Here is an 18,045-nt window from a genome sequence, read left to right on the forward strand (position 1 = left end):
TTCTGTGCCGAGACAGAAGGCAAAGAAGCTCACCTTCCCACGAAGACGTGTACAGCGTCTGCGCCATATCCAACAGCAACCCGTGATATTCAAACTGCACCTCTTCCACACACAGCGGGCGCAGGCTCTCGATCGAGGCCACCGCACTGTCCGTCCACTCCCTGCGAATCGGCGGCAGGCCCGCCATGAGGGGTTCCAGCGCATTGGTCGCGCCGTCGTCCACGAGGTTGCGAAAGATGGGCCGTATCCCTTTGGTCCACATCTGGAGGGCCACCACGATGATGCCCCGGATGAAGGCCATATACTCGGGCATGCCGTCCTCGAACGTCACCGACTGGAAAGAGAGCGCGAAGCACGTCGCGATCAGGGCGTTGGCCTCCTCGTGCGTCGTGCCGCGCCTCGACATGTCCGCCACGGCCTTTTTGACCGCCCTGATGGCCTTCATCCGGTGCGTCACCGCCAGCGGCATCAGCGACGCGTCCTTTTCCGCCAGGTCGCATGCCGACAGGCCTAGGATGGCGTGCATCAGGTATTCGTGCTATCTCCAACTCAGCATATGACCCCTTGCGACGAATCGTAGGTAGTATTGCATGACCGGGGACATCTATGCGTGAAAAGACGCTTACGGAATGGGACAAGCATGGAATCTCATGGGTCCAGACGGTCTCGTTGCCCAGGGGGTGAGCAGGATAGCATTGGAGCAGAAAATGTTGGAGAAACCGCATGTCCTGCAGACTGAACAGCGGGATTTGATGGTGTGGCTTGTAATGATGTACGCATCAGCACAGACGGGCCATGATGATAGCGGTTACAAGTTCGAAAGACGCACCTGGTGCACAATCTGAACCAGGCTCGGGTACTCGCATTGCAAACCCGTCTTGATGCAATGGCCGCAAGCAGGCCGCGTCTCCTGACACTAAGATGAACGGAATCGACCATGCCAAGTTAGCCAGCCTCCCCAGAAATATGACAATAGCCGGCAGGGACTTGTAGGGACTTGAAGGGGCATGTTCTTTAAATTCATCTCACAAGGTACCTTGATACGCCTTCGCTTGCAGTTGTAGCAGCCTCGTCGACTCTTTGTATGGCCCCTCCTCTCCATTCTCACTTTCCGCCCTGTCGCCTCGGTCCTGGCCAGTTCCGTGCTGCTTCCATTGCCAGCGCCAGCGCCAGCGTCAGCACCAACGCCAGCGGATCCCTGCCCCCAGCCCGGCGCCGTCGACATGTATCGTCCAGATCCCCCCTCGGACAGTGTCACGTTGGAGTAGGCCTCTTCGATTCCGAGGTTGGCCTCCTCATCCTGAAGGAATGTGGAGTAGGTAAATTCACTCAATGTTGGCTGCGACACGAGCAGCGACGACTGTTGATGTGTCGATTCCATGGCTATACAATGTAGAGCTTCACGGCGAGTTGGAGGTTGCCTAATAATTGACAAAACTGCCCATGCCTGGTCTGTTCCAAAGGATCAAGTAGTCACGTGAACTCCCTACCGGGCTGTGTGACGGACCATGTAATCATCGCTCTCACCTCCGCATGGAGATGGAAACGCGCCGATCATGGGTTCGACACGGGTTGGCGTGCGTGATTGGCCAGCAGCTCGAATCGCAGCCCGAAGGAGAAATAAGATCAATGAACCGTCAAAAAAAATTGCTCCAGCCTTACTGTCACAGACTCGAGACCTGGGAGAGCTTGGCTGTTCATTCTCGGCATCATAGATCAGGCTGACCGTCGCAAGCGATGGAGCAGGTTAAATGGGAGCTGACTGTTATCCCTTGGTGTTTTCTTCCATCTGCCACGAATTGAGACAACATGATCCTCGCCGCGTTTGCGTCACCATGGTCGGAGACTGCGTACATACTCGTGTGTAGCCCGCCTACGTTGACAGATTAATACCTACTCTCGTGTCTTTTTGGTGGAAGCAGATTTGCGAACAATACCGACTGCCCCACTCCATCCAGGTAAGTTACCTTACGTAACAGCCGACGCTTCGCAGTGCGGGGTCGGCACGGATTATCAAAACACCGGGTGACTGCTTATGTCGACTACGAAGTTTCTAGCGCCTTTCCCTAGAAGACTAAATTCGAGTTCGCGCTTGAACTATTTGCCGATAGTCTACTCCGCGCCCACGTTTTCTATTGTCGCACTTTCTCCAGGCCACAGCTGGTATTTGCCAAACGATTGGTCGACATGGTTCGTGGTAATTGTTCATAGCCAATGGCTGCGAGAAGGAATGAAGCGCGCGCAAGGCTCATCGTGGTCCGAGTTTCAACCGCTTCCAGGGCTCTTGTCGGCGTATCCAGCTCGCTGCAGTCATCAGTCATCTCTCGTCCTGTGGCTTACATTCATGTCATTTTCTGTGAATAATAACCTTCTGCGGCCAGTACCTTTATCACAATGAGCTAGGCGGCGTTTGTCCCAAGCAAACAGGACAATCCCCCCGGCCTTGAACGAGCGCTAATAATAGAAATAATGGTTGATATTGTGTCGGATCTGATGGTGAGGTCCGTCCCTGACACGAGATGGGCATGTCTTGAACAAAAGGACGTTACAGGCTTGAATCAAGGATAATCTATATTGCGTCTCGCCAAGTAGTCGCTTTGAATCTTGACCTCTGGTGAAGACTGCAGAAAATGGCGTCAGAAACCTCCGTTTTCGAGGGCCGCTTCCGTGGGATACAAAACTACTGCATACAGCTTGGGGAGCTTGGGAGCCAGCATCCGTCTGCGAAACGACGACACGAATGGATGGCAGTACACATTGCATTTCGTTGGCCAAAGCAGAGCTCGCAGAACTTGGTGCCCCCCATTCATTGACGCCATCAATTCCGTCTCGTTTGGCAGCAAATGACGACGAGAGAAATCATGCTGTAACCACCTTTGTACAAACACTGAGGTTGTATTTCCGCAGATCCCTTTCTTCATCAGGACCGATGATGTCGACAACTCCTCCCGGTACCAGGTGCCAGGTAGCGTTTCATGCTGCCAAGGTGTCAGAATGCCGAGTACCACGGCTCAAGCTCATGGGTAGAGGAGAGAGCAACTCCAAGCACACTATTACGTTGTACTGTTTGTTCCTTTCCTGTCCATTTTGCTTTTGCATCTTTGCGTAGGCTAACGGGGAATTACTAGATAGTTCGGACAAAGTGTTTTTAGTATGAACAATGTGGCGGGGTTTTGAGGGAGCTCATTTCGCTTAATTCCGTCCGCCGTTTCACCAACGCCTCGAGTTTTCACCGGGCCCTCGCCCCCAACAAAGGCCCCAAACGAATCCTTTGTTCGGACTTTCCCCTCCAGCATTCCATCTGTTGTCACACAGTGAGACTACATCAAACGCCCTGCCAGACTGGATGCCCCAAAACCTTTCCTTCTCCCTCGACCCTGTCCGAGGAATTCGGCTGACGATGCCCAGGCCCGAGGTCAAAAGACGGCGGACCCACGCAAGTATGGTCTAGAACAGAATGGGAGCGGGAAACAGAGCAGGCGGCTCAACATGCTGGGTTTCTATTAACGGCCACGGCCCAAGCACGATGGGGCCACACCGCAATCTGACCCTCTGGTACAGAGTCGGTGTAGCTACATACCCATGGCAGTAGAGACGTGCCCTCATGGCGGAGAACTTCCAACGCCGAAGCTCGCTGTGCGGCCAGCGAGTCGGGGCGACACACGGGGCGGTTTCAAACAAATCATCAATGTCTGAATGGGCCTACCATTGTTCGCCAGCAGAGCCTGAAGGGCTCACAGCGGCATGGGACATTGGACGCTAGCGCCTGTCGGGTTACGGGCCACGAGACAACTCAGACTTCTTGGCCGACAGACCACGCAGGTCGTGTTTCTCTTCCGGAGCAGCTGAACTACGACGTACAACGTACAGTCATAACTCCCTTGCCCACGGAACCGTCCGGAGGAACAAGGAAAAAGGAAAGAACAGCAACCGGATAACGTAATGGTGAGGTGCTCTGCCATCCACTTTGGGAACTACAATGTTCCAAAGCAAAAAAAGTGTTGCTTCTTGCGGTAAGGCAGGCGGGTCGAGGCCAGCAAGACATCGAGAAACATGTTTCCTCAGGGGCCTCCCCTGCCCACGATCGCTCGTCTGTGCTGCTGGCGCTGCTGGCATTTAAGGCTTCGCGGTCTGGGCTTCCGACCACTGCAGGGGTAACAGTTCGGTACCTGATCAGGCCCTGCCGGAAGTCCCACCCAATGCCCTTCCATTGGGCACCGGAATCCTCGATGAGCCTGTGTTCCTGGCGTTCCTGGGCTACGTTCCTTCCGATCCCACCTGCGCTAAATAAACAACGCATCGGACCAGGGGCAGGGCAGGGGCAGGGACAGGGGTAGGGGTGTCAGGTCAGGCCACACGGCAAGACCTACCAGCACACAACCTCCCCCGCTCCTCCCCACCTTGAACTCCATTCACCGAACAATGAACACTCGTACAAGTCACACTATCCATGGGGCTACTGTACTTCTACTTCTCTTAAAACCTCCCCTGGGACCCCCAGGTCAGCGTCCTCCTCGACTTGCTACTTCCCTTCCTTCTCACCATCCACCGGCTTGCCGCTCCTTTTCCCACCCATTCCCACCCATTTTCATTCTTTTCTTCACTTCATTTCACGGTCGCCAGTCTCGACCCTTCGCAGCTAGTCTGCCTGTTGTCCAGCTTGCCTCGACACCCGCATCCTTTCCCTGCACACTACATTCCTTTCCGTCTTTGATAGACGCAACAGAACAAAGGAGCCAGCATCCCAAAATAAACAGCAACTGGCCCACAGTCCCTTCCTTGCTTCGATCTAGATTTGCGGACAACAAACAGGCCACACCCACTCTGTCGTTTCTTTGAGACTCTGTGTGTGTGTACCTTTCGACCTCCCCCGGATATCAGGCACTCGAGTCCCAACTTCGTTGCCACTTCGATTTCAACACACCTCAACGCTCCTGCCTTCTCACCATCAACCGCTCTCGCACACCATGTTCGCCAAGCAAACCGCCGCCGTTCTGGCCTGCCTCGCTCTCGCGAAGGAGGCTGGCGCCTTCAACGTTCACCGTCACTTGCACAATGTCGAGCGAGATATCGCCTACACGCACACGAGGACCCACGTAGTCACTGAATGGGTCACTGTGACCGTCACCGCCGGCCGGAATCCCCATCCTACGCCCAACGCTCCCGCTCCTGCTGCCGCTCCGACCACTCTCATCACCCACGTCGCCCCTGCCCCTCCTGCTCCTTCTGCTCCGTCGGTTGAAGAGCCTCAGGTGGACGAGGGCCATTATGAGCAGAGACCCTCGCCGAATCCGGCACCCGCTCCCGCTCCGGTTCCCGTTCCTGCGCCCCAGGTTGATGCGCAGGATGACAGGTCCAACTCGGCCGATCAGCCCGCTCCTTCCTTCGGCGGCTCCAACACTGGTGCCGGCAGTGGTGGCAGCTCTTCCGCTCCTAAGCGCGGCTTCGCCTACAACGACGCCCACCTTGTCGACAACTTCTACAGCGGCAGGAACAGCGACTCCAAGTTCGGGTGGGCCTGGAACTGGGACTCGCGCGATAACGGCCTCGCCCAGTCTCTCGAGTTTGTCCCCACTCTCTGGGGGCCCATCGACATCCATACCAGCCGCTGGAAGGACAACGTCGAGACCATGATCGACAGTGGCTCCACCCACGTCTTTTCCTTCAACGAGTGCGATATCGCCTCTCAGTGCAACATGGGCGCCTGGGCCGCCGCCGATGCCCACGTCAAGTGGATGAACCCGTACGCCGGTCGGGTCAAGATCGGCTCTCCCTCGGTCTCCAACAGCAACATTGCCGGCCAGGGCCTCGATTGGCTCCGGGATTGGGTTGACGCCTGCAAGACCAAGGGCTGCGCTTACGACTTTTGCAACGTCCACTGGTACTCTCCCATCGAGGCCACCGAAACCCTCTACGACCACATCAAGGAGGCCGCCCGCATCTGTGGCAAGCCCGTCTGGCTGACCGAATTCGCTCCCCTGAGCAACGACGACGGTGCCGTGTCGGCCTGGCTCGAGGAGAACCTCCCCCGCCTGGACGACCTCGACGAGCTGGAGCGCTACTCGTACTTTATGGTCAGCAACGGCAACCTCGTCAACGGCAACCGCCTCACCGGTGCTGGCGAGGCCTACGCCTCGGCATAACTTTGCTGCCCGCATCGCACACAGCCCGCAGATATATAACCGATTTGGTTTTCACTTTTTCACTTCTTTGTACATATATCCACTTTATCCTTTCATTTCAGCATCGCTGCTGTTTCTGGCGCGGGCCTTCATTCTTTTTTCATCTTTTTTCCCGCAACCAGATGTTTTCTTTAGGGGGTGGACGGAACGGAGATGCAATGTCGTCTTCCGTTCCGGGGTTTGGGGTAACTTTTTCTCATGACGAACACATAGACGGACCGGTACAGGAAATAGGGGACACATCAACGGCCTGGGGTACAAGTCCAGGTTAGGACTCGGGAAACGACAGGGACTGCATGTTCCCATGACACGAGGGGTACGAAGAAAAATCTGAATGAACATTTTACGAACAAGGCGTATGAGGAATGCACGGGTAACGTAACGCACATGCAATACAAGAGACCATCATGTCCTCTGCTTCAAATGCCACTCTGTGACCTACAGTATCTCCGAATTGAGTATCGTGAACCATGTCCTGCAGTTGACAGGCATCGGCTGTAGCCGCTGGGGAGATGACGATCTGCGCCTTTAACGTCTCGGTTATCGAATTCGAATCCTCGACAGCTAATTTCACGGATCGCTCCGAAATTGGTTTCCCTATTGGTACGAGGTTTTCCGGGATGATCCACTCTCATTTCGGGCGAGACGCCGGGACGGATGGAAGCGAAATGAAACGCACTGTCAACTTGGGCGGCTGTCCGGGTCTCTGGAAACGGCCAAGATCTACCAATACTTGCTGGGTTGATGAAACGAGCCAAGTCGACAGGGCCCAGTTGGGCGCTTATTTCTAGCGCCAGAGCAACCCCACGATATACCGCTGTTCAAGATGATCGAAATAGATCTTGAAACGATTTGGATGCTTGTTTGCGCTTCATTCATTCCAGTCGGCGGCGGCTCACAGGCAAACCTCGCCGGTCTACCTGCCACTCGAGACAAGTTTGCGGCACCATAATCAAAACAACGCCTCAGGAGACTGACGGAATCTTGCTACTGTTCTCTTTGAGCTGCCGGTGTTTCGCCCAAGTCGTCCGAATGCATCAGCCTCTGCGCGTTCTTCTCATTGCACAGCCAATCATGCCACTTCGTATTCCATGGCCCAATCTGGCACTGAAGCCGTGATCCTAGGACCCAACGATCCAACTATTCCGTGCCCCCACATATCCGGAAGACCTCGCCGGTCCGGATAAGTGGGGGCGTGACACGGGTACGGTACGGAGTAGATCCACAATACCCCAGTGTGCCAACAGTGTGGAACGGAACCAAGCTTCCTGACGACCTTCCCCCGTGCACAATTGTCAGATCATTATTCCCTGCAGCCAGGTGTGGAATGCCTATAGATGGTACGTATTTCCGCATGAAATACCCTTTGATCACAGACTGACCTTAATTTCGCAGGACGAACATTATATCAGACTTCTTTGCTTCCAAGGCGAAGTATACCAGAGAGGAATGAATTCAAGCATACCCCAGAGGCACTGAAGCTTCGCGATATGGAAGGAATATAGGTCAGGTCCTGGATTGAAAGGCAGCTGGGTTCTTCCCTCCCGCATAGGATACTCCCCTACGAATACTAGGCAGTGAAAATGGGCTAGCAGGCGAAGAAGGGTGAACTCTTGCTGTCGGCTGCGAACCAAAGTTTGCGTGATGGAGTAAGGGGTTCTCCTTCCGAATCATCGTCCTCTGCTTAGCCAAGGTACCAGCTCGCCCCTTCGTGGAGCAAGATTCGGCAGGAATGGGGCTGCAGGACAAGTTGCAAGCAAGGTGTAAGGTGCGACCGAGTCTGCTGAACAAGCAGACATCCCTTCACCATCATGGACGTCGACGTCTTTACACATCGTGAACTCGGCCGACCTCCTGGGCAAACATGACAACAACAAGTCTCCTCCACAGTATTCTACCTGTTGGTTTCTTTACATCCTCGGTTTTGCTGTCTTATTTCTGTCTTATTTCTACTCCCGAGATGTCTCGAGTCAACATTCTCAACTTGCCCGAGGAGATGCTACGATTGATTTTCGGTCAATTTCAAGAGCGCATCGAGACTCGCCACGCCCGCAGCCCCAGACGCCCGCTTCGACTCCCCGGCGACGACTCACGCCCACCGGCCAACTTGGAGACCATCCAGAACCTACGCCTCGTCTGCCGGCACTTCAACCTGGTCGCCTCGTATTTTCTCTGTACAGTCCTGCGCATACGGCTCAGCGAGGCGTCTCTGAAGAATGCAGTCAACCTCTGCCGGAACGCCTCCATCGCCGATGGAATCCGCGGCATAACCATTCTGCTGGGCTACCGCCCATCGACGTTTGCCCATGACGGCGCGCGCTTCTACGAACACTGGTCGTTGGAACTTGGCCGAATCTACCATCGCTGTGAAGAAGACATCGAGTCGTTGCCCCCCGGCCTGGCATCAGAAGACCCCCATGACCCGGCCACGTACATTCAAGGACTGACTCAATACCTACAAGAATACGAAACCGTCATGGTAGCCTGGCAAACCCTGATGGATTCGAATCCCATGAACGAGAAAAGTCATATTGCGTATCAGGATGCTCTAATCCGGAGTCATTCTATGTACCGGGAGATGCACGTGGAACAGCTCCGGATGATCACGGACATGTCATTTGCACGCGCCATCGCCGGTATCATTTTCCGGTTGGGACGCCCAGTTTCTCTAACGTTCGTCGACCACGAAGACGTCTTTGACGGCATGACCCTCCAAAGACCCGAGCGCGTCTTAAAGGACCCCCAGGTGCTCTCGCACGCCATGGTGCTGCCGCAATCTTGGCCAGTCATCGGGAAATCGTTGGGGCCAGAGGAGTTTGTGCCAGGCCGTATTATCGTCGACCTGATGATTTCCATTTACAGAACTGGTGCGACCGTCCAGTCGCTGGACATTGGCTCCATCCCGACATGGCAAGACTTTTCCCAGATGTGCGGCGAGGCACTGCGGGGTGCGAAATGGCTGAACTTTGCGAAAGCGTGCCAGGGGCTGCGAGTGTTGCGCTTCGGATTCCACCCCGTCATGCCTCTCCCGAACTACGCCCCGGCCGTAGACAAAACGTACCTCAACAACTCCATCGGCGCCATGCTCGCCAGCCGGGACCTGGAAGACATTGCGCTCGACATGAGCAGTTACCGTGCGATGGGCAATATCCACTACCGCCTAGGTGCGATAGTGCATGTCGCCGATTGGCCCCGCCTCCGACGTCTTCACATTGTGAGTGTCGGCCTTGATCGGCGCCAACTCGAATCCTTCTGCGGTGCACTCGGCACTCGCCTGGAGACTCTGATCCTGGAGGATATAGTTCTATTTGGCGGGCGTTGGTCTGCTGCTCTAGACGTATTACGGCGCAAAGTGGCACCTCAATGCAGAGCCGGCCGCGGCAGGGTGCGCCTTACTAGACTGGCGGGCGGCGAGTTTGGTTACGGGGGGCCAACGATGCCCGGGTATCTGAGTATAGTTGAGCTGGCGCGGCGGTATATCGCGGGCGAGGGCGAGGATGAGAACCCACTGTCAGCGGTAACAGCCTAGTCAACAGCGAGGGGCAGCGCATAGTTGGGACACCTCAGCGTCTTTCGGTTCGTCATAGCATTTTGATATAGCGTTAGAAGGTTCTCTTGAGCTTCGCAAGACTACCGTCTGCATCGTGAATAGATGAGTTACAGCGCGACCCAGATAAGACACCCCTGACCGGAGACCAATGTTTGCCCCCCGCCGCTGAGAAAGGAAACGCCATGTAATGCTGCCCAGACCGTGCGACCGTATTGTATGGGATGTCTGTCCCCCGTGTCCCCCGGACCTGAATATTTCAGTGGTTCCCTGTTGCCCTTTACCAAGCGCTGCTGTGTCATTCGCATCGGCCCAACCCCGGGCCGGTAAATGCACCCATTTTTTGTTTTGAATAAAATAAAATAAAATCTGCGCCCTCTCGTGGGGTAAGATGTGGCGTGGCGGAACAATCTGTCCCGCGTCGTTACTTTGGACGTTTGTTAGGCGTCCTCCTTTTTCATGTTCGTGATGAACTGCTGACCGGCAAGATGCCAGGCCTTACACCAGGACCGGTGACAATCACGGCCCATCCCCCTGTCCCTGAGGCCCGGTTCGGATTCGAAACTTGTCCCGCAGCTTGTCTGCAAGCTTGGAACGGCGCCTCCTGGCATCGGCGTCGTGCTCCGACTCGGCGCCGTGTACTCCGCCTTGGACTTGTTGCTCGGTCCGGTACTGCCTGAGTACCTGGATCCGCTCCTCGACAGACGCATGCCGTAGCCTGTGAAGGTCGGGGAAGCGCGATGTCCTCTGGCGCCCGTGGGCCGCCTCGTGATCCTGGCTGTTCAGCTCTAGTGGCGGAGGCAATGCCGTCTCGTCTCTCATGTCGTCCTCGGAGCCATCGTTGTTCCTTGGCCGAAGGTCCAGCCGGCTGCATGGCGCGTCAGTAACAGGAACGGGTCAATGAATACTGCAAGAGTGTGGGGCAGAAGGGAAAACGAGTGGTGGCGCACCAGAGAGGGCATGTTCCCGACACGTTAATCAGCCAAGGATCGATGCATGGAGGGTGGAATTTGTGGTTGCAAGGCAACACCCTGACGTCTTCGCCCAGTTTGAAGTCGTCGGTGCAAATCGAACAGCCCATGGTCTGGCTGTCCGCCGTAGTTGCGCCAGGGGGGGTCGTCGTCCATGCAGGTCTGCCGGTCGCGGGGGTCGCGGTTGCGACAGCGGGCTCGGCATCGATCGTATGCTCCTGGGTGACTACGGCTTCCCGTCTGTCTCCCTTGTCCCATTCCTCTGCCGGGGTAGCATCGGAATCTGTTGCTCGATTCCGCGGCCGGTGATCAATCGACGCACTCTCCAATTCCAGATTGGGGTCGGGCTTAGCGGGTCCGGGATCGCCGAATTTGACGATGGGAAGAGTCTCCAGCACGGCGCGAGCGAGGCCCTTTGCGCGACTTTGCCGCGGTCGGCCGCCGTGCCCGCTGCGTGGTCCATACCGCTCGGGGTACCGGTGGGCACGGACAGCACCGGCCGCTATGATGATCAAAAAGAGCAGCGTGATGAGGCCTGTTATGCTGTAGAGGATGCTCATGGCGACGGCCGAGTCGCCGCCCTTGGGCTCTTTCCTTTTCGAACCATCAGACGTGGCGTTTCCGGTGATGGTCACCTGAATCACCTCGGCCCCGTTCGTATTGTTGAGTATCTCGAAGGCTTGGGAAGCATCTCCGGCATCGGCCATGGTGAAGATGCTTTGGTAGGGGAGGTCCGAGCCCGAAAGGTGACACCAGTTTTCCACTGTGCTATACAGAACGATGGCCTTGGGTCGGTTCTCCATCAGGTCGATGAGCATTATGTCGGGCGTCGTGGGGCCCATGGATTCATCGGCATCGCATGATAGGTAGGCGATCTGGGACGGGTCGTTGATGAGATGGTAATTGGTCGCGTCGGCGACAACCATGACGCCCTCGATTCTTATGGCCTGTGTACCGATGGAGAACGAATTAGCCACAATACGTACAGCTACGGGACGAGCGTCAAGGGACAGTAGGCAAAGGGCAGGATTATACCCCGCGGGCCACCTCCGACTGGTGCAAGCCGAGGTTCTCGGTGGATGGTATGACGGTGTAATCAAGGGGCAAGACGTCGCCCCCCATGGAAGAGAGGGACAGCTGCATGGTTGAATCGGCGGCCCATGGTGGCACTTCGTTCTCGGGGCTGATGGAGGGGATCTGTGCCGCCACGACGGCGGCGCTGGCAGCCACCAAAAGAAGCTGGAGCGCCATTGTTTCTCCTCGCCCGCCCGCCCGCGGGAACGAGTGAGCGCCGGCGACGATCGACGTCGCGATGGCAAAGGACAATGAGAGCACTGCGTTATCGCCAAAGGACTGGATGAGGATTGGAAGGAACGAAGAGCCTCCGCAAGCTGCGGCGCAGGTTGGGAGGCAGAGCAACAAAAGGCTAGCGGTGGAGTGTCGAAGGTACTGACTGCTAGCTTGGGTGGGCAAGACGAGATGGAGATGGTACTTTTGTTGTCAGAGTCGGGGAGGGGAGCCAAGGTTGGCAGGCATCAGAAACAGCGTGGAAAACTCGTGCGGCAAGAACGGGTTTGTCTTTGTGAGTCTCGCATCGCACGGTGACGAACAGACCAGACAGTCGCACGAAACCGTCAAGCCGTCAAGCCCTCCCTACCTAGGTAGGTACGCACGGGAAGCTTGGCTCAACTCGATTGACAATCGTGGGATGATGCGAGCCAGCCGGCTAGACGCCAGGCTGAAAATGGCGATGGGTGCAGTGCGCAAGTATTTTTGTGATGGATCTACCCGTCCCGTTTTCTTTCCTTCCCGTGCCACGTCTTGTTTGTTCGTTATTCTCGCCCGCCTTGGGCAGTTATCGGGGCGTTTGAACCGTCTTCGCTGGGGCCAACGGGAGCCAGGCATTCGGCATAGGAAAGTCGTGTGTTTTCGATATTGTTTCAGGTGATGGACCGGCCGGAGGATTGATCGCCAGGCACAACTGTCGCGGGTTTGTTTTTGATCGACGTCAAGATGATTGACAGGAGGAGAGGAACCGCGTGGGCATGGCAGGTTACGCAGAAGCACAGCTAGACCGGAAATGTGCCTGACATCACACGAAAACGTGGAGCTGAAAAAAAAAAAAAAAGGTTGATAGGCTTCGCGGGACGTTCGTCGTTCGTTGTTCGTGGGAGAAGATCAGGAGTAAGGAAGAGCAGGAGAAGGCCCTGACACATCTGACCTGGGCCTGCCCATTGCTTGGAGTGGGGGAGTGGAGGGATGGGGAAGGGAGAGTGAGACTCCAGACTTGGGACGGATGAGGAGGCAAGACGTGGATGCATGGATGGCACGCCAATGCCAATGCCAATGCCAATGCCAGTGCCAGTGCCAATGCCCGGTGCTTGACGCCAAGCTGGAGCGGGAAAAGCGCCAATGATAGTTGATGACAGTGCCAAAACGATACCGAAAGCGCCTCTGGGCGTTGTTTTTGGTTTCCTTGGGTTCTCTTGGGGGTCTCTCTTGGCAGCCCTAAGGAGTATCTTGGCCCGGTCCCGGCCCAATCATCAAACACTTTCGGAGCAGCACAGGCCGGTTAAACTATCCATCCGTGCCGAGAGACTCAACACAGTCGCGTGTGACTTGACATACTTCAGAGTACTTGATGGATGGCGCTCGCAGCCTGTAAAATGAGAGTTTACAGAGCAGATGGTCAGCTTCCTAGGTACCTATAAAGTACAACGTACGGTACGTGTACAAATTTCACTCGAGACATTACGAAAGTACTGTACGGATACCAACCATATACTTCGTAGGAGCTTCTCATAGGTAAATAGCCCGTGGATGAAAAGAAAGAAAAGAATAAAAAAAGGAAAGGAAAACAAAATATGCGTAGATCGGCGATTCATTCTACTTTCTTTATTTTTACAAAGCCATCTATCTACCAACTCGCATATTTTATAAGCTGGCCCCGAACCATACAAAGTACACTCACTCATTGACTAATCCCCTTCTTACCTGTTCTAGTAATTGTCGGAAGATCCTTCAACTCGGCAGTCGGCACCTTGGCCCGGTTCTGGATATGCCAATCTCGGCCACTGGTGCAACATTCCATTGTCCTTCCGACTTCTCGTCGTCCCCTGCCCCTTGGAAGCTGTCCTCGTGATATCGTCGATATTGCCTCTGGTTAACCCGTCGGCTCGTGTTCCCTACTCGAACCCAATCGCCAACGCCTGGTCACGTCGGGTCGAGGCTTCAGTTGACTCGTCCCGAAACCACCAGTTGGCTCATTATCGTGGCACCCCACGTTTTTCATTCGCCATTCCCGAGTCGAAACAGCCAACATGTCTCTCATACATATATGCAATCGACATTCTCGCTTTCACGCTGCTTTCAGATGAAACGTCCCTTTTTGCAAAGAATCGGCCATCGGTGGCCCGTTGACATTGATCTGCTGGGGGCTGTAATTCTATGGAGTAACTCCCAAGTAGTCCTCCTTGGCAGTCCCAGAATTCACGGACAAAAGAGGTGAAAGACAAGGGGGAAAAAAGAAAAAGAAAAGGCCAGCGAAGTGGTTCTTCTCGTCTCTTACAATCCATTACCACGTCGGATCCGAAAACAACACTCAAGGTCTGGCATCCTCGCACGACAAGTACCCAAGGACATATTCCTGATACAAGCCGTGTTTGAGCCTCCATTGTCATTGCCGACCCAAATCCATCCTGATCGGCGTCCATCATGTGCAGAGCCGAGCTTCCGACACTCCCAGCGTGGCGTGACCACGTATGATCAGACTCAATCTCCTCTCCTCCGCTCTCTATATCCAATGCCTACAACGTGCTTCGATATACCTACAAGCAACCTTGAACAACACACATCATCCATTCCGAGCATGTCCTGATCTGAAACTGTCTCTTGTCCTTGAAGCGTGTCAACTCTCGCGAAATGAAACTCCTGTCAGCCAGTTCACTGTCCATGTAATACGTAGGAGTCCCCAAATTTCGAAGCCGCGGGAAAAGAAAACGGGGCACGAGATGCTACAGAGACGCAGCCAAAGCAGAACAGAGGGAAAAGAAGATAAAAAAAACCGGGAAAGACGGAGACAATACCCATCCCTGAAAGATGGAACCACCCATGGCTCGGAAGGCATGTCTCTAAATACAGCGGGCGACCAACACAGAGTGGCCATCATACTATGTGTATCGCCGTGCCAAGGATGGTGTCCGGGCCAGGCTCTACGCTCCATATGACCAGGGAGCCTGGGTAGATCCAGTGAAGTAGCAGGCGGAGAAAAAGGAAGAAGCCAAAGCAGGAGCAGGAGCTCGAATGGGAGCTAGGTCTACGGCCAGCGCACTGTCGCGCATGCTCATCACGAACGACATTCCCCTGAGCGGACGTGGACAAAGCCGACGGATGGCCCTCTGGCTTTACTGCATCTAAATCTCCTCTAGATCCTCCAGATCGTTTAGCACAGGCCAATCACCCACTTCAACACGCTCCGGCCGGACAAACACGCCGTGCTTCATCTGCGACTCTTCGCCCCAGTAGCGCTTGCCGCCTATGCTTCCGTCATTCTTACCCACTGGCTCGTCCAGCTGCACGCCCACCCAAGCGCCCAGGCTGTTGGGGATCTCCGCGACCTCGCCGACGTACCGGATAACGCCCCGCCGGTCATCTTCGCCGCCGACACGGCAGCGCTTGCCGACCTGGATGCCGCGCCTCTGGATCTCCTGCTCGTGGGCGGCGATCCTCGCTTGCTCTAGACTCGGCGCGTTCGGGTCGAAACGACCAAGTTTCTGGGCCTTCTTCCAGGCTAGGACCGAGTCGGTTTTCTTCTCATACTCCTCCTCGGGCAGCACGTACTTCTCGACGCCACTGGTGTCGTTGTAGTTGACCCGGGCTGCGGCTGGGCGAACGTCGACGACCTGTCATAAGGGTACTTGTCAGCATGACAGAGAGCCAACCCATCTACAAGCATAGTCAAGTGTTGGGGTTCGTGATTTCGGGAGATATTTCTCGTCGGATTGGATGCTCCTCACGCCAATGCTGAGAAGTATGTGACTATGTGACCATGTGATCGTTGGTTCCAAAGTCCCAGGGCTATGGGATCACTGGCGGGCCAGGATAGCCCTCCGGATAAGAACTTGGCAATGTGAGAAAGTAAAATGAGAGGGTGTATGTGTGCTTGCAACTGAGTTCATGTCTGACAAGACGATATTGTATTTCCGTGTAACGATCATTGCGGTAGCCGCCCCAGTTTCTCGGGTCACTGAAAGAAAATGAGTTGGTTTCACTTACGTGCAACTCGGCATAAGGCGCCAACGGAAAACTAGTCAGGTGAGTGCCATCTTCATCGGCTGCCTCGATTGGTATGTTCCCAGCGGCTGTCTTGAGCGAGAGCTTTTGAGAAGACGGCGGCACCCCGGTGATGGGCTCGAGCTTAGATCTAAGAGTGGCGATGGTCCACGAGGGGGTGATTCGCCGCTCTGATGAAGTGTGCTCTGATATGACGTACAACGGAACGTCCGCCATGGTTGCTGGTCGTATATATGCCTTATGCGGATTGCACTGCGGAACGGCTAAGGCGCCAGGGGTGTCTAGGGGAGAGGGAGTTCAGTGGCTAGCTCAAATGTTAAGCCAGGGGAGATACTGTTTGGGGGGTCGTTGAGTGTTGAGGCCTGTAATTGGGAACCAAGGTACTTACGCACCGAAGAACTTGCTGTGCCCGGGCGATCGACAGACTGCTACAGCACTGCACTGATGATCTGGCAGATGACTTACTTCGTACGTCGGGGCTGGCAATGATTCTGGCCTAGGCCGGTTAGGCTGGAAGAATGGTCGGAAAGGGGTCCGCGGAGGATTGCGCAGTGACCCTGTTTTGGCGGCGCACACTAAGGTGGCGATGAAGCCCGAGGTGCAAGTGATGACGTGAAATGTGCCAGTGCCTAGCGATCTCTGTCTGTGATGGGAACGATTTCAGGTGCAGATGCAGCTGATGTTGGGCTTGGTTGGTAAGCCGTGGTGGGTGGAGGCTGGTTGAGGCGTTATCGAGCTGTATCGCACCTGATTGCAGGAGATTTACGTTCGTTGTATGTGCCTTGGGCAGCGGGCGCGTTCCAGGCAGCGAAACCGAAACGTTCAATTCCCGAGCAGCTTAGGTAAGGTATTACTCAATGCACGGAGTATGTATGACTAATACACCTACTTAGTCACCACGCAAGATCTTAACCACGAATACGAAGGACGTGGAGTTTTACCTCTCATTGTACCTTTCTGCCCGAGTCGGGTCAGATACTGACTTGCATTGTTTGCTTGCTTTCGCTGGACTGCAAAAGCACACATGTGGCCTGGAGTTCGTCACCGCTCCCTTGTTCTACAGCGTATGTACAAACGGAATCATTGGATGGGAATCTCTCGGATAATAGCCGCATCTGCTCGAATCCCACCACAATATATTGATCTGGATCGCCCGTTTGTACGTCGAAGCAGCGGCGTTGGGCTGTTCGGCTACCAGCGCAGTGTGTCGTGCTAGGTGAGATGGCCCGTGGCATCTGGACTATCACCTAATTCGAACGAAGCTCAACGACGACACTATCCCATTGTGCGACGGTAAGTTCCTAATCGCGCGAGCTGGCATTCCGCTAGTGTATGGGAACCATGAGACGTTGGCGAAAAAAGGCATTCATTGGCGCGTCTCCGTTTGTAAACTGGATCTTTAGGGAACCACTCGGCAGGGAACACGACATGGGAGCGGCAGCATCGGATGCAGTTAAACGTCAGATTTCGCGCATATTATTATCTCAATCCGTTGCCAGGAAGTCTGATACGCAACCCACGGTACCTAGGGACCCGACGGAGGGGCATCCTGCAGCGGCTCGCTTGATCCTGATCCACAGACGCCCGCGACAAACGGAAGAACCATGGGGGAGCAGGCCCCCCTGAGGAGATGGGGGAAAGACGAGCCTAGAAGCCAGGACGGATACAGGCATGGCGACGAGACTACGTTGTACGTTGTAGGGAACATCCCCGTATCGCATTTTACAACGCATTGTGGCGGGAACTCCCGGGCATGTACCTATAGTTTGGCGCATCCTGAAGACCGGTGAGGGCTGGGCGCAAACGGAGATGGGATGGATGATGGGATGGACTACCATCCCTCGTCCTTGCACCGCAGATTTCAGGACAATTTGACAACGCATTCTTTACGTTGTACGTTGTATTATTATCGTTCCCCCGAATCCACCCCTCCTTGTTCTCCCCGCGGCTGTTGGCAGACAGACCGCTCATATTTCCCACGTGACGAGAGGCTAAGCCCAACAAAGGAGTTGTTAGACGGGGGTGGGGTGGGTGGGGGGGAACTTTTTTTCAA

At 55.1% G+C, this 18,045-nt stretch overlaps 5 protein-coding genes across 5 annotated transcripts; 2 read left to right on the forward strand and 3 right to left on the reverse strand.

The window, feature by feature from the left end:
* Nucleotides 1–798: 798 nt before the first annotated feature.
* On the reverse strand, nt 799–1,399 carry ACRALDRAFT_1077366 (uncharacterized protein). The gene is made up of 2 exons (XM_071018629.1): nt 1,037–1,399; nt 799–916 (listed from the first exon to the last, which is right to left on the reverse strand). The coding sequence occupies exons 1-2, from the start codon at nt 1,379–1,381 to the stop codon at nt 809–811; spliced, it is 453 nt and encodes a 150-aa protein (XP_070872714.1). The 5' UTR covers nt 1,382–1,399; the 3' UTR covers nt 799–808.
* A 3,116-nt stretch (nt 1,400–4,515) lies between these two features.
* On the forward strand, nt 4,516–6,622 carry ACRALDRAFT_1065095 (glycoside hydrolase family 128 protein). The gene has a single exon (XM_071017099.1). It carries the CDS (start codon nt 4,968–4,970, stop codon nt 6,141–6,143), a length of 1,176 nt encoding a protein of 391 aa, XP_070872715.1. The 5' UTR covers nt 4,516–4,967; the 3' UTR covers nt 6,144–6,622.
* A 1,424-nt stretch (nt 6,623–8,046) lies between these two features.
* On the forward strand, nt 8,047–9,711 carry ACRALDRAFT_2029461 (uncharacterized protein; the record flags this gene model as incomplete). The annotated part of the gene is made up of 1 exon (XM_071020589.1): nt 8,047–9,711. The coding sequence occupies one exon, from the start codon at nt 8,047–8,049 to the stop codon at nt 9,709–9,711; it is 1,665 nt and encodes a 554-aa protein (XP_070872716.1).
* A 537-nt stretch (nt 9,712–10,248) lies between these two features.
* On the reverse strand, nt 10,249–11,951 carry ACRALDRAFT_2110461 (uncharacterized protein; the record flags this gene model as incomplete). Its single annotated transcript, XM_071023476.1, has 3 exons — nt 10,249–10,597; nt 10,680–11,647; nt 11,736–11,951. 3 exons carry the CDS (start codon nt 11,949–11,951, stop codon nt 10,249–10,251), a joined length of 1,533 nt encoding a protein of 510 aa, XP_070872717.1.
* Nucleotides 11,952–14,645: 2,694 nt separating this feature from the next.
* Nucleotides 14,646–16,759, reverse strand: ACRALDRAFT_1077363 (uncharacterized protein). The gene is made up of 3 exons (XM_071018628.1): nt 16,382–16,759; nt 15,975–16,273; nt 14,646–15,601 (listed from the first exon to the last, which is right to left on the reverse strand). Exons 2-3 carry the CDS (start codon nt 16,206–16,208, stop codon nt 15,113–15,115), a joined length of 723 nt encoding a protein of 240 aa, XP_070872718.1. The 5' UTR covers nt 16,209–16,273; nt 16,382–16,759; the 3' UTR covers nt 14,646–15,112.
* Nucleotides 16,760–18,045: the final 1,286 nt, after the last annotated feature.

This window comes from Sodiomyces alcalophilus (genome assembly GCF_042370955.1).
Source record: "Sodiomyces alcalophilus JCM 7366 unplaced genomic scaffold ACRALscaffold_7, whole genome shotgun sequence".
NCBI lineage: Eukaryota > Fungi > Ascomycota > Sordariomycetes > Glomerellales > Plectosphaerellaceae > Sodiomyces > Sodiomyces alcalophilus.

What these genes read in the sequence shown, in the direction of transcription:
- ACRALDRAFT_1077366 (XM_071018629.1), bottom strand. Translation starts at nt 1,381, where the DNA reads ATGGAATCGACACATCAACAGTCGTCGCTGCTCGTGTCGCAGCCAACA. An exon ending in GCAAGCGAAGGCGTATCAAG is followed by an intron (nt 917 to 1,036) that starts GTACCTTGTGAG and finishes CGTTCATCTTAG; the next exon opens with TGTCAGGAGACGCGGCCTGC.
- ACRALDRAFT_1077363 (XM_071018628.1), bottom strand. Translation starts at nt 16,208, where the DNA reads ATGGCGGACGTTCCGTTGTACGTCATATCAGAGCACACTTCATCAGAG. An exon ending in CGCCTTATGCCGAGTTGCAC is followed by an intron (nt 15,602 to 15,974) that starts GTAAGTGAAACC and finishes CCCTTATGACAG; the next exon opens with GTCGTCGACGTTCGCCCAGC.
- ACRALDRAFT_1065095 (XM_071017099.1), top strand. Translation starts at nt 4,968, where the DNA reads ATGTTCGCCAAGCAAACCGCCGCCGTTCTGGCCTGCCTCGCTCTCGCG.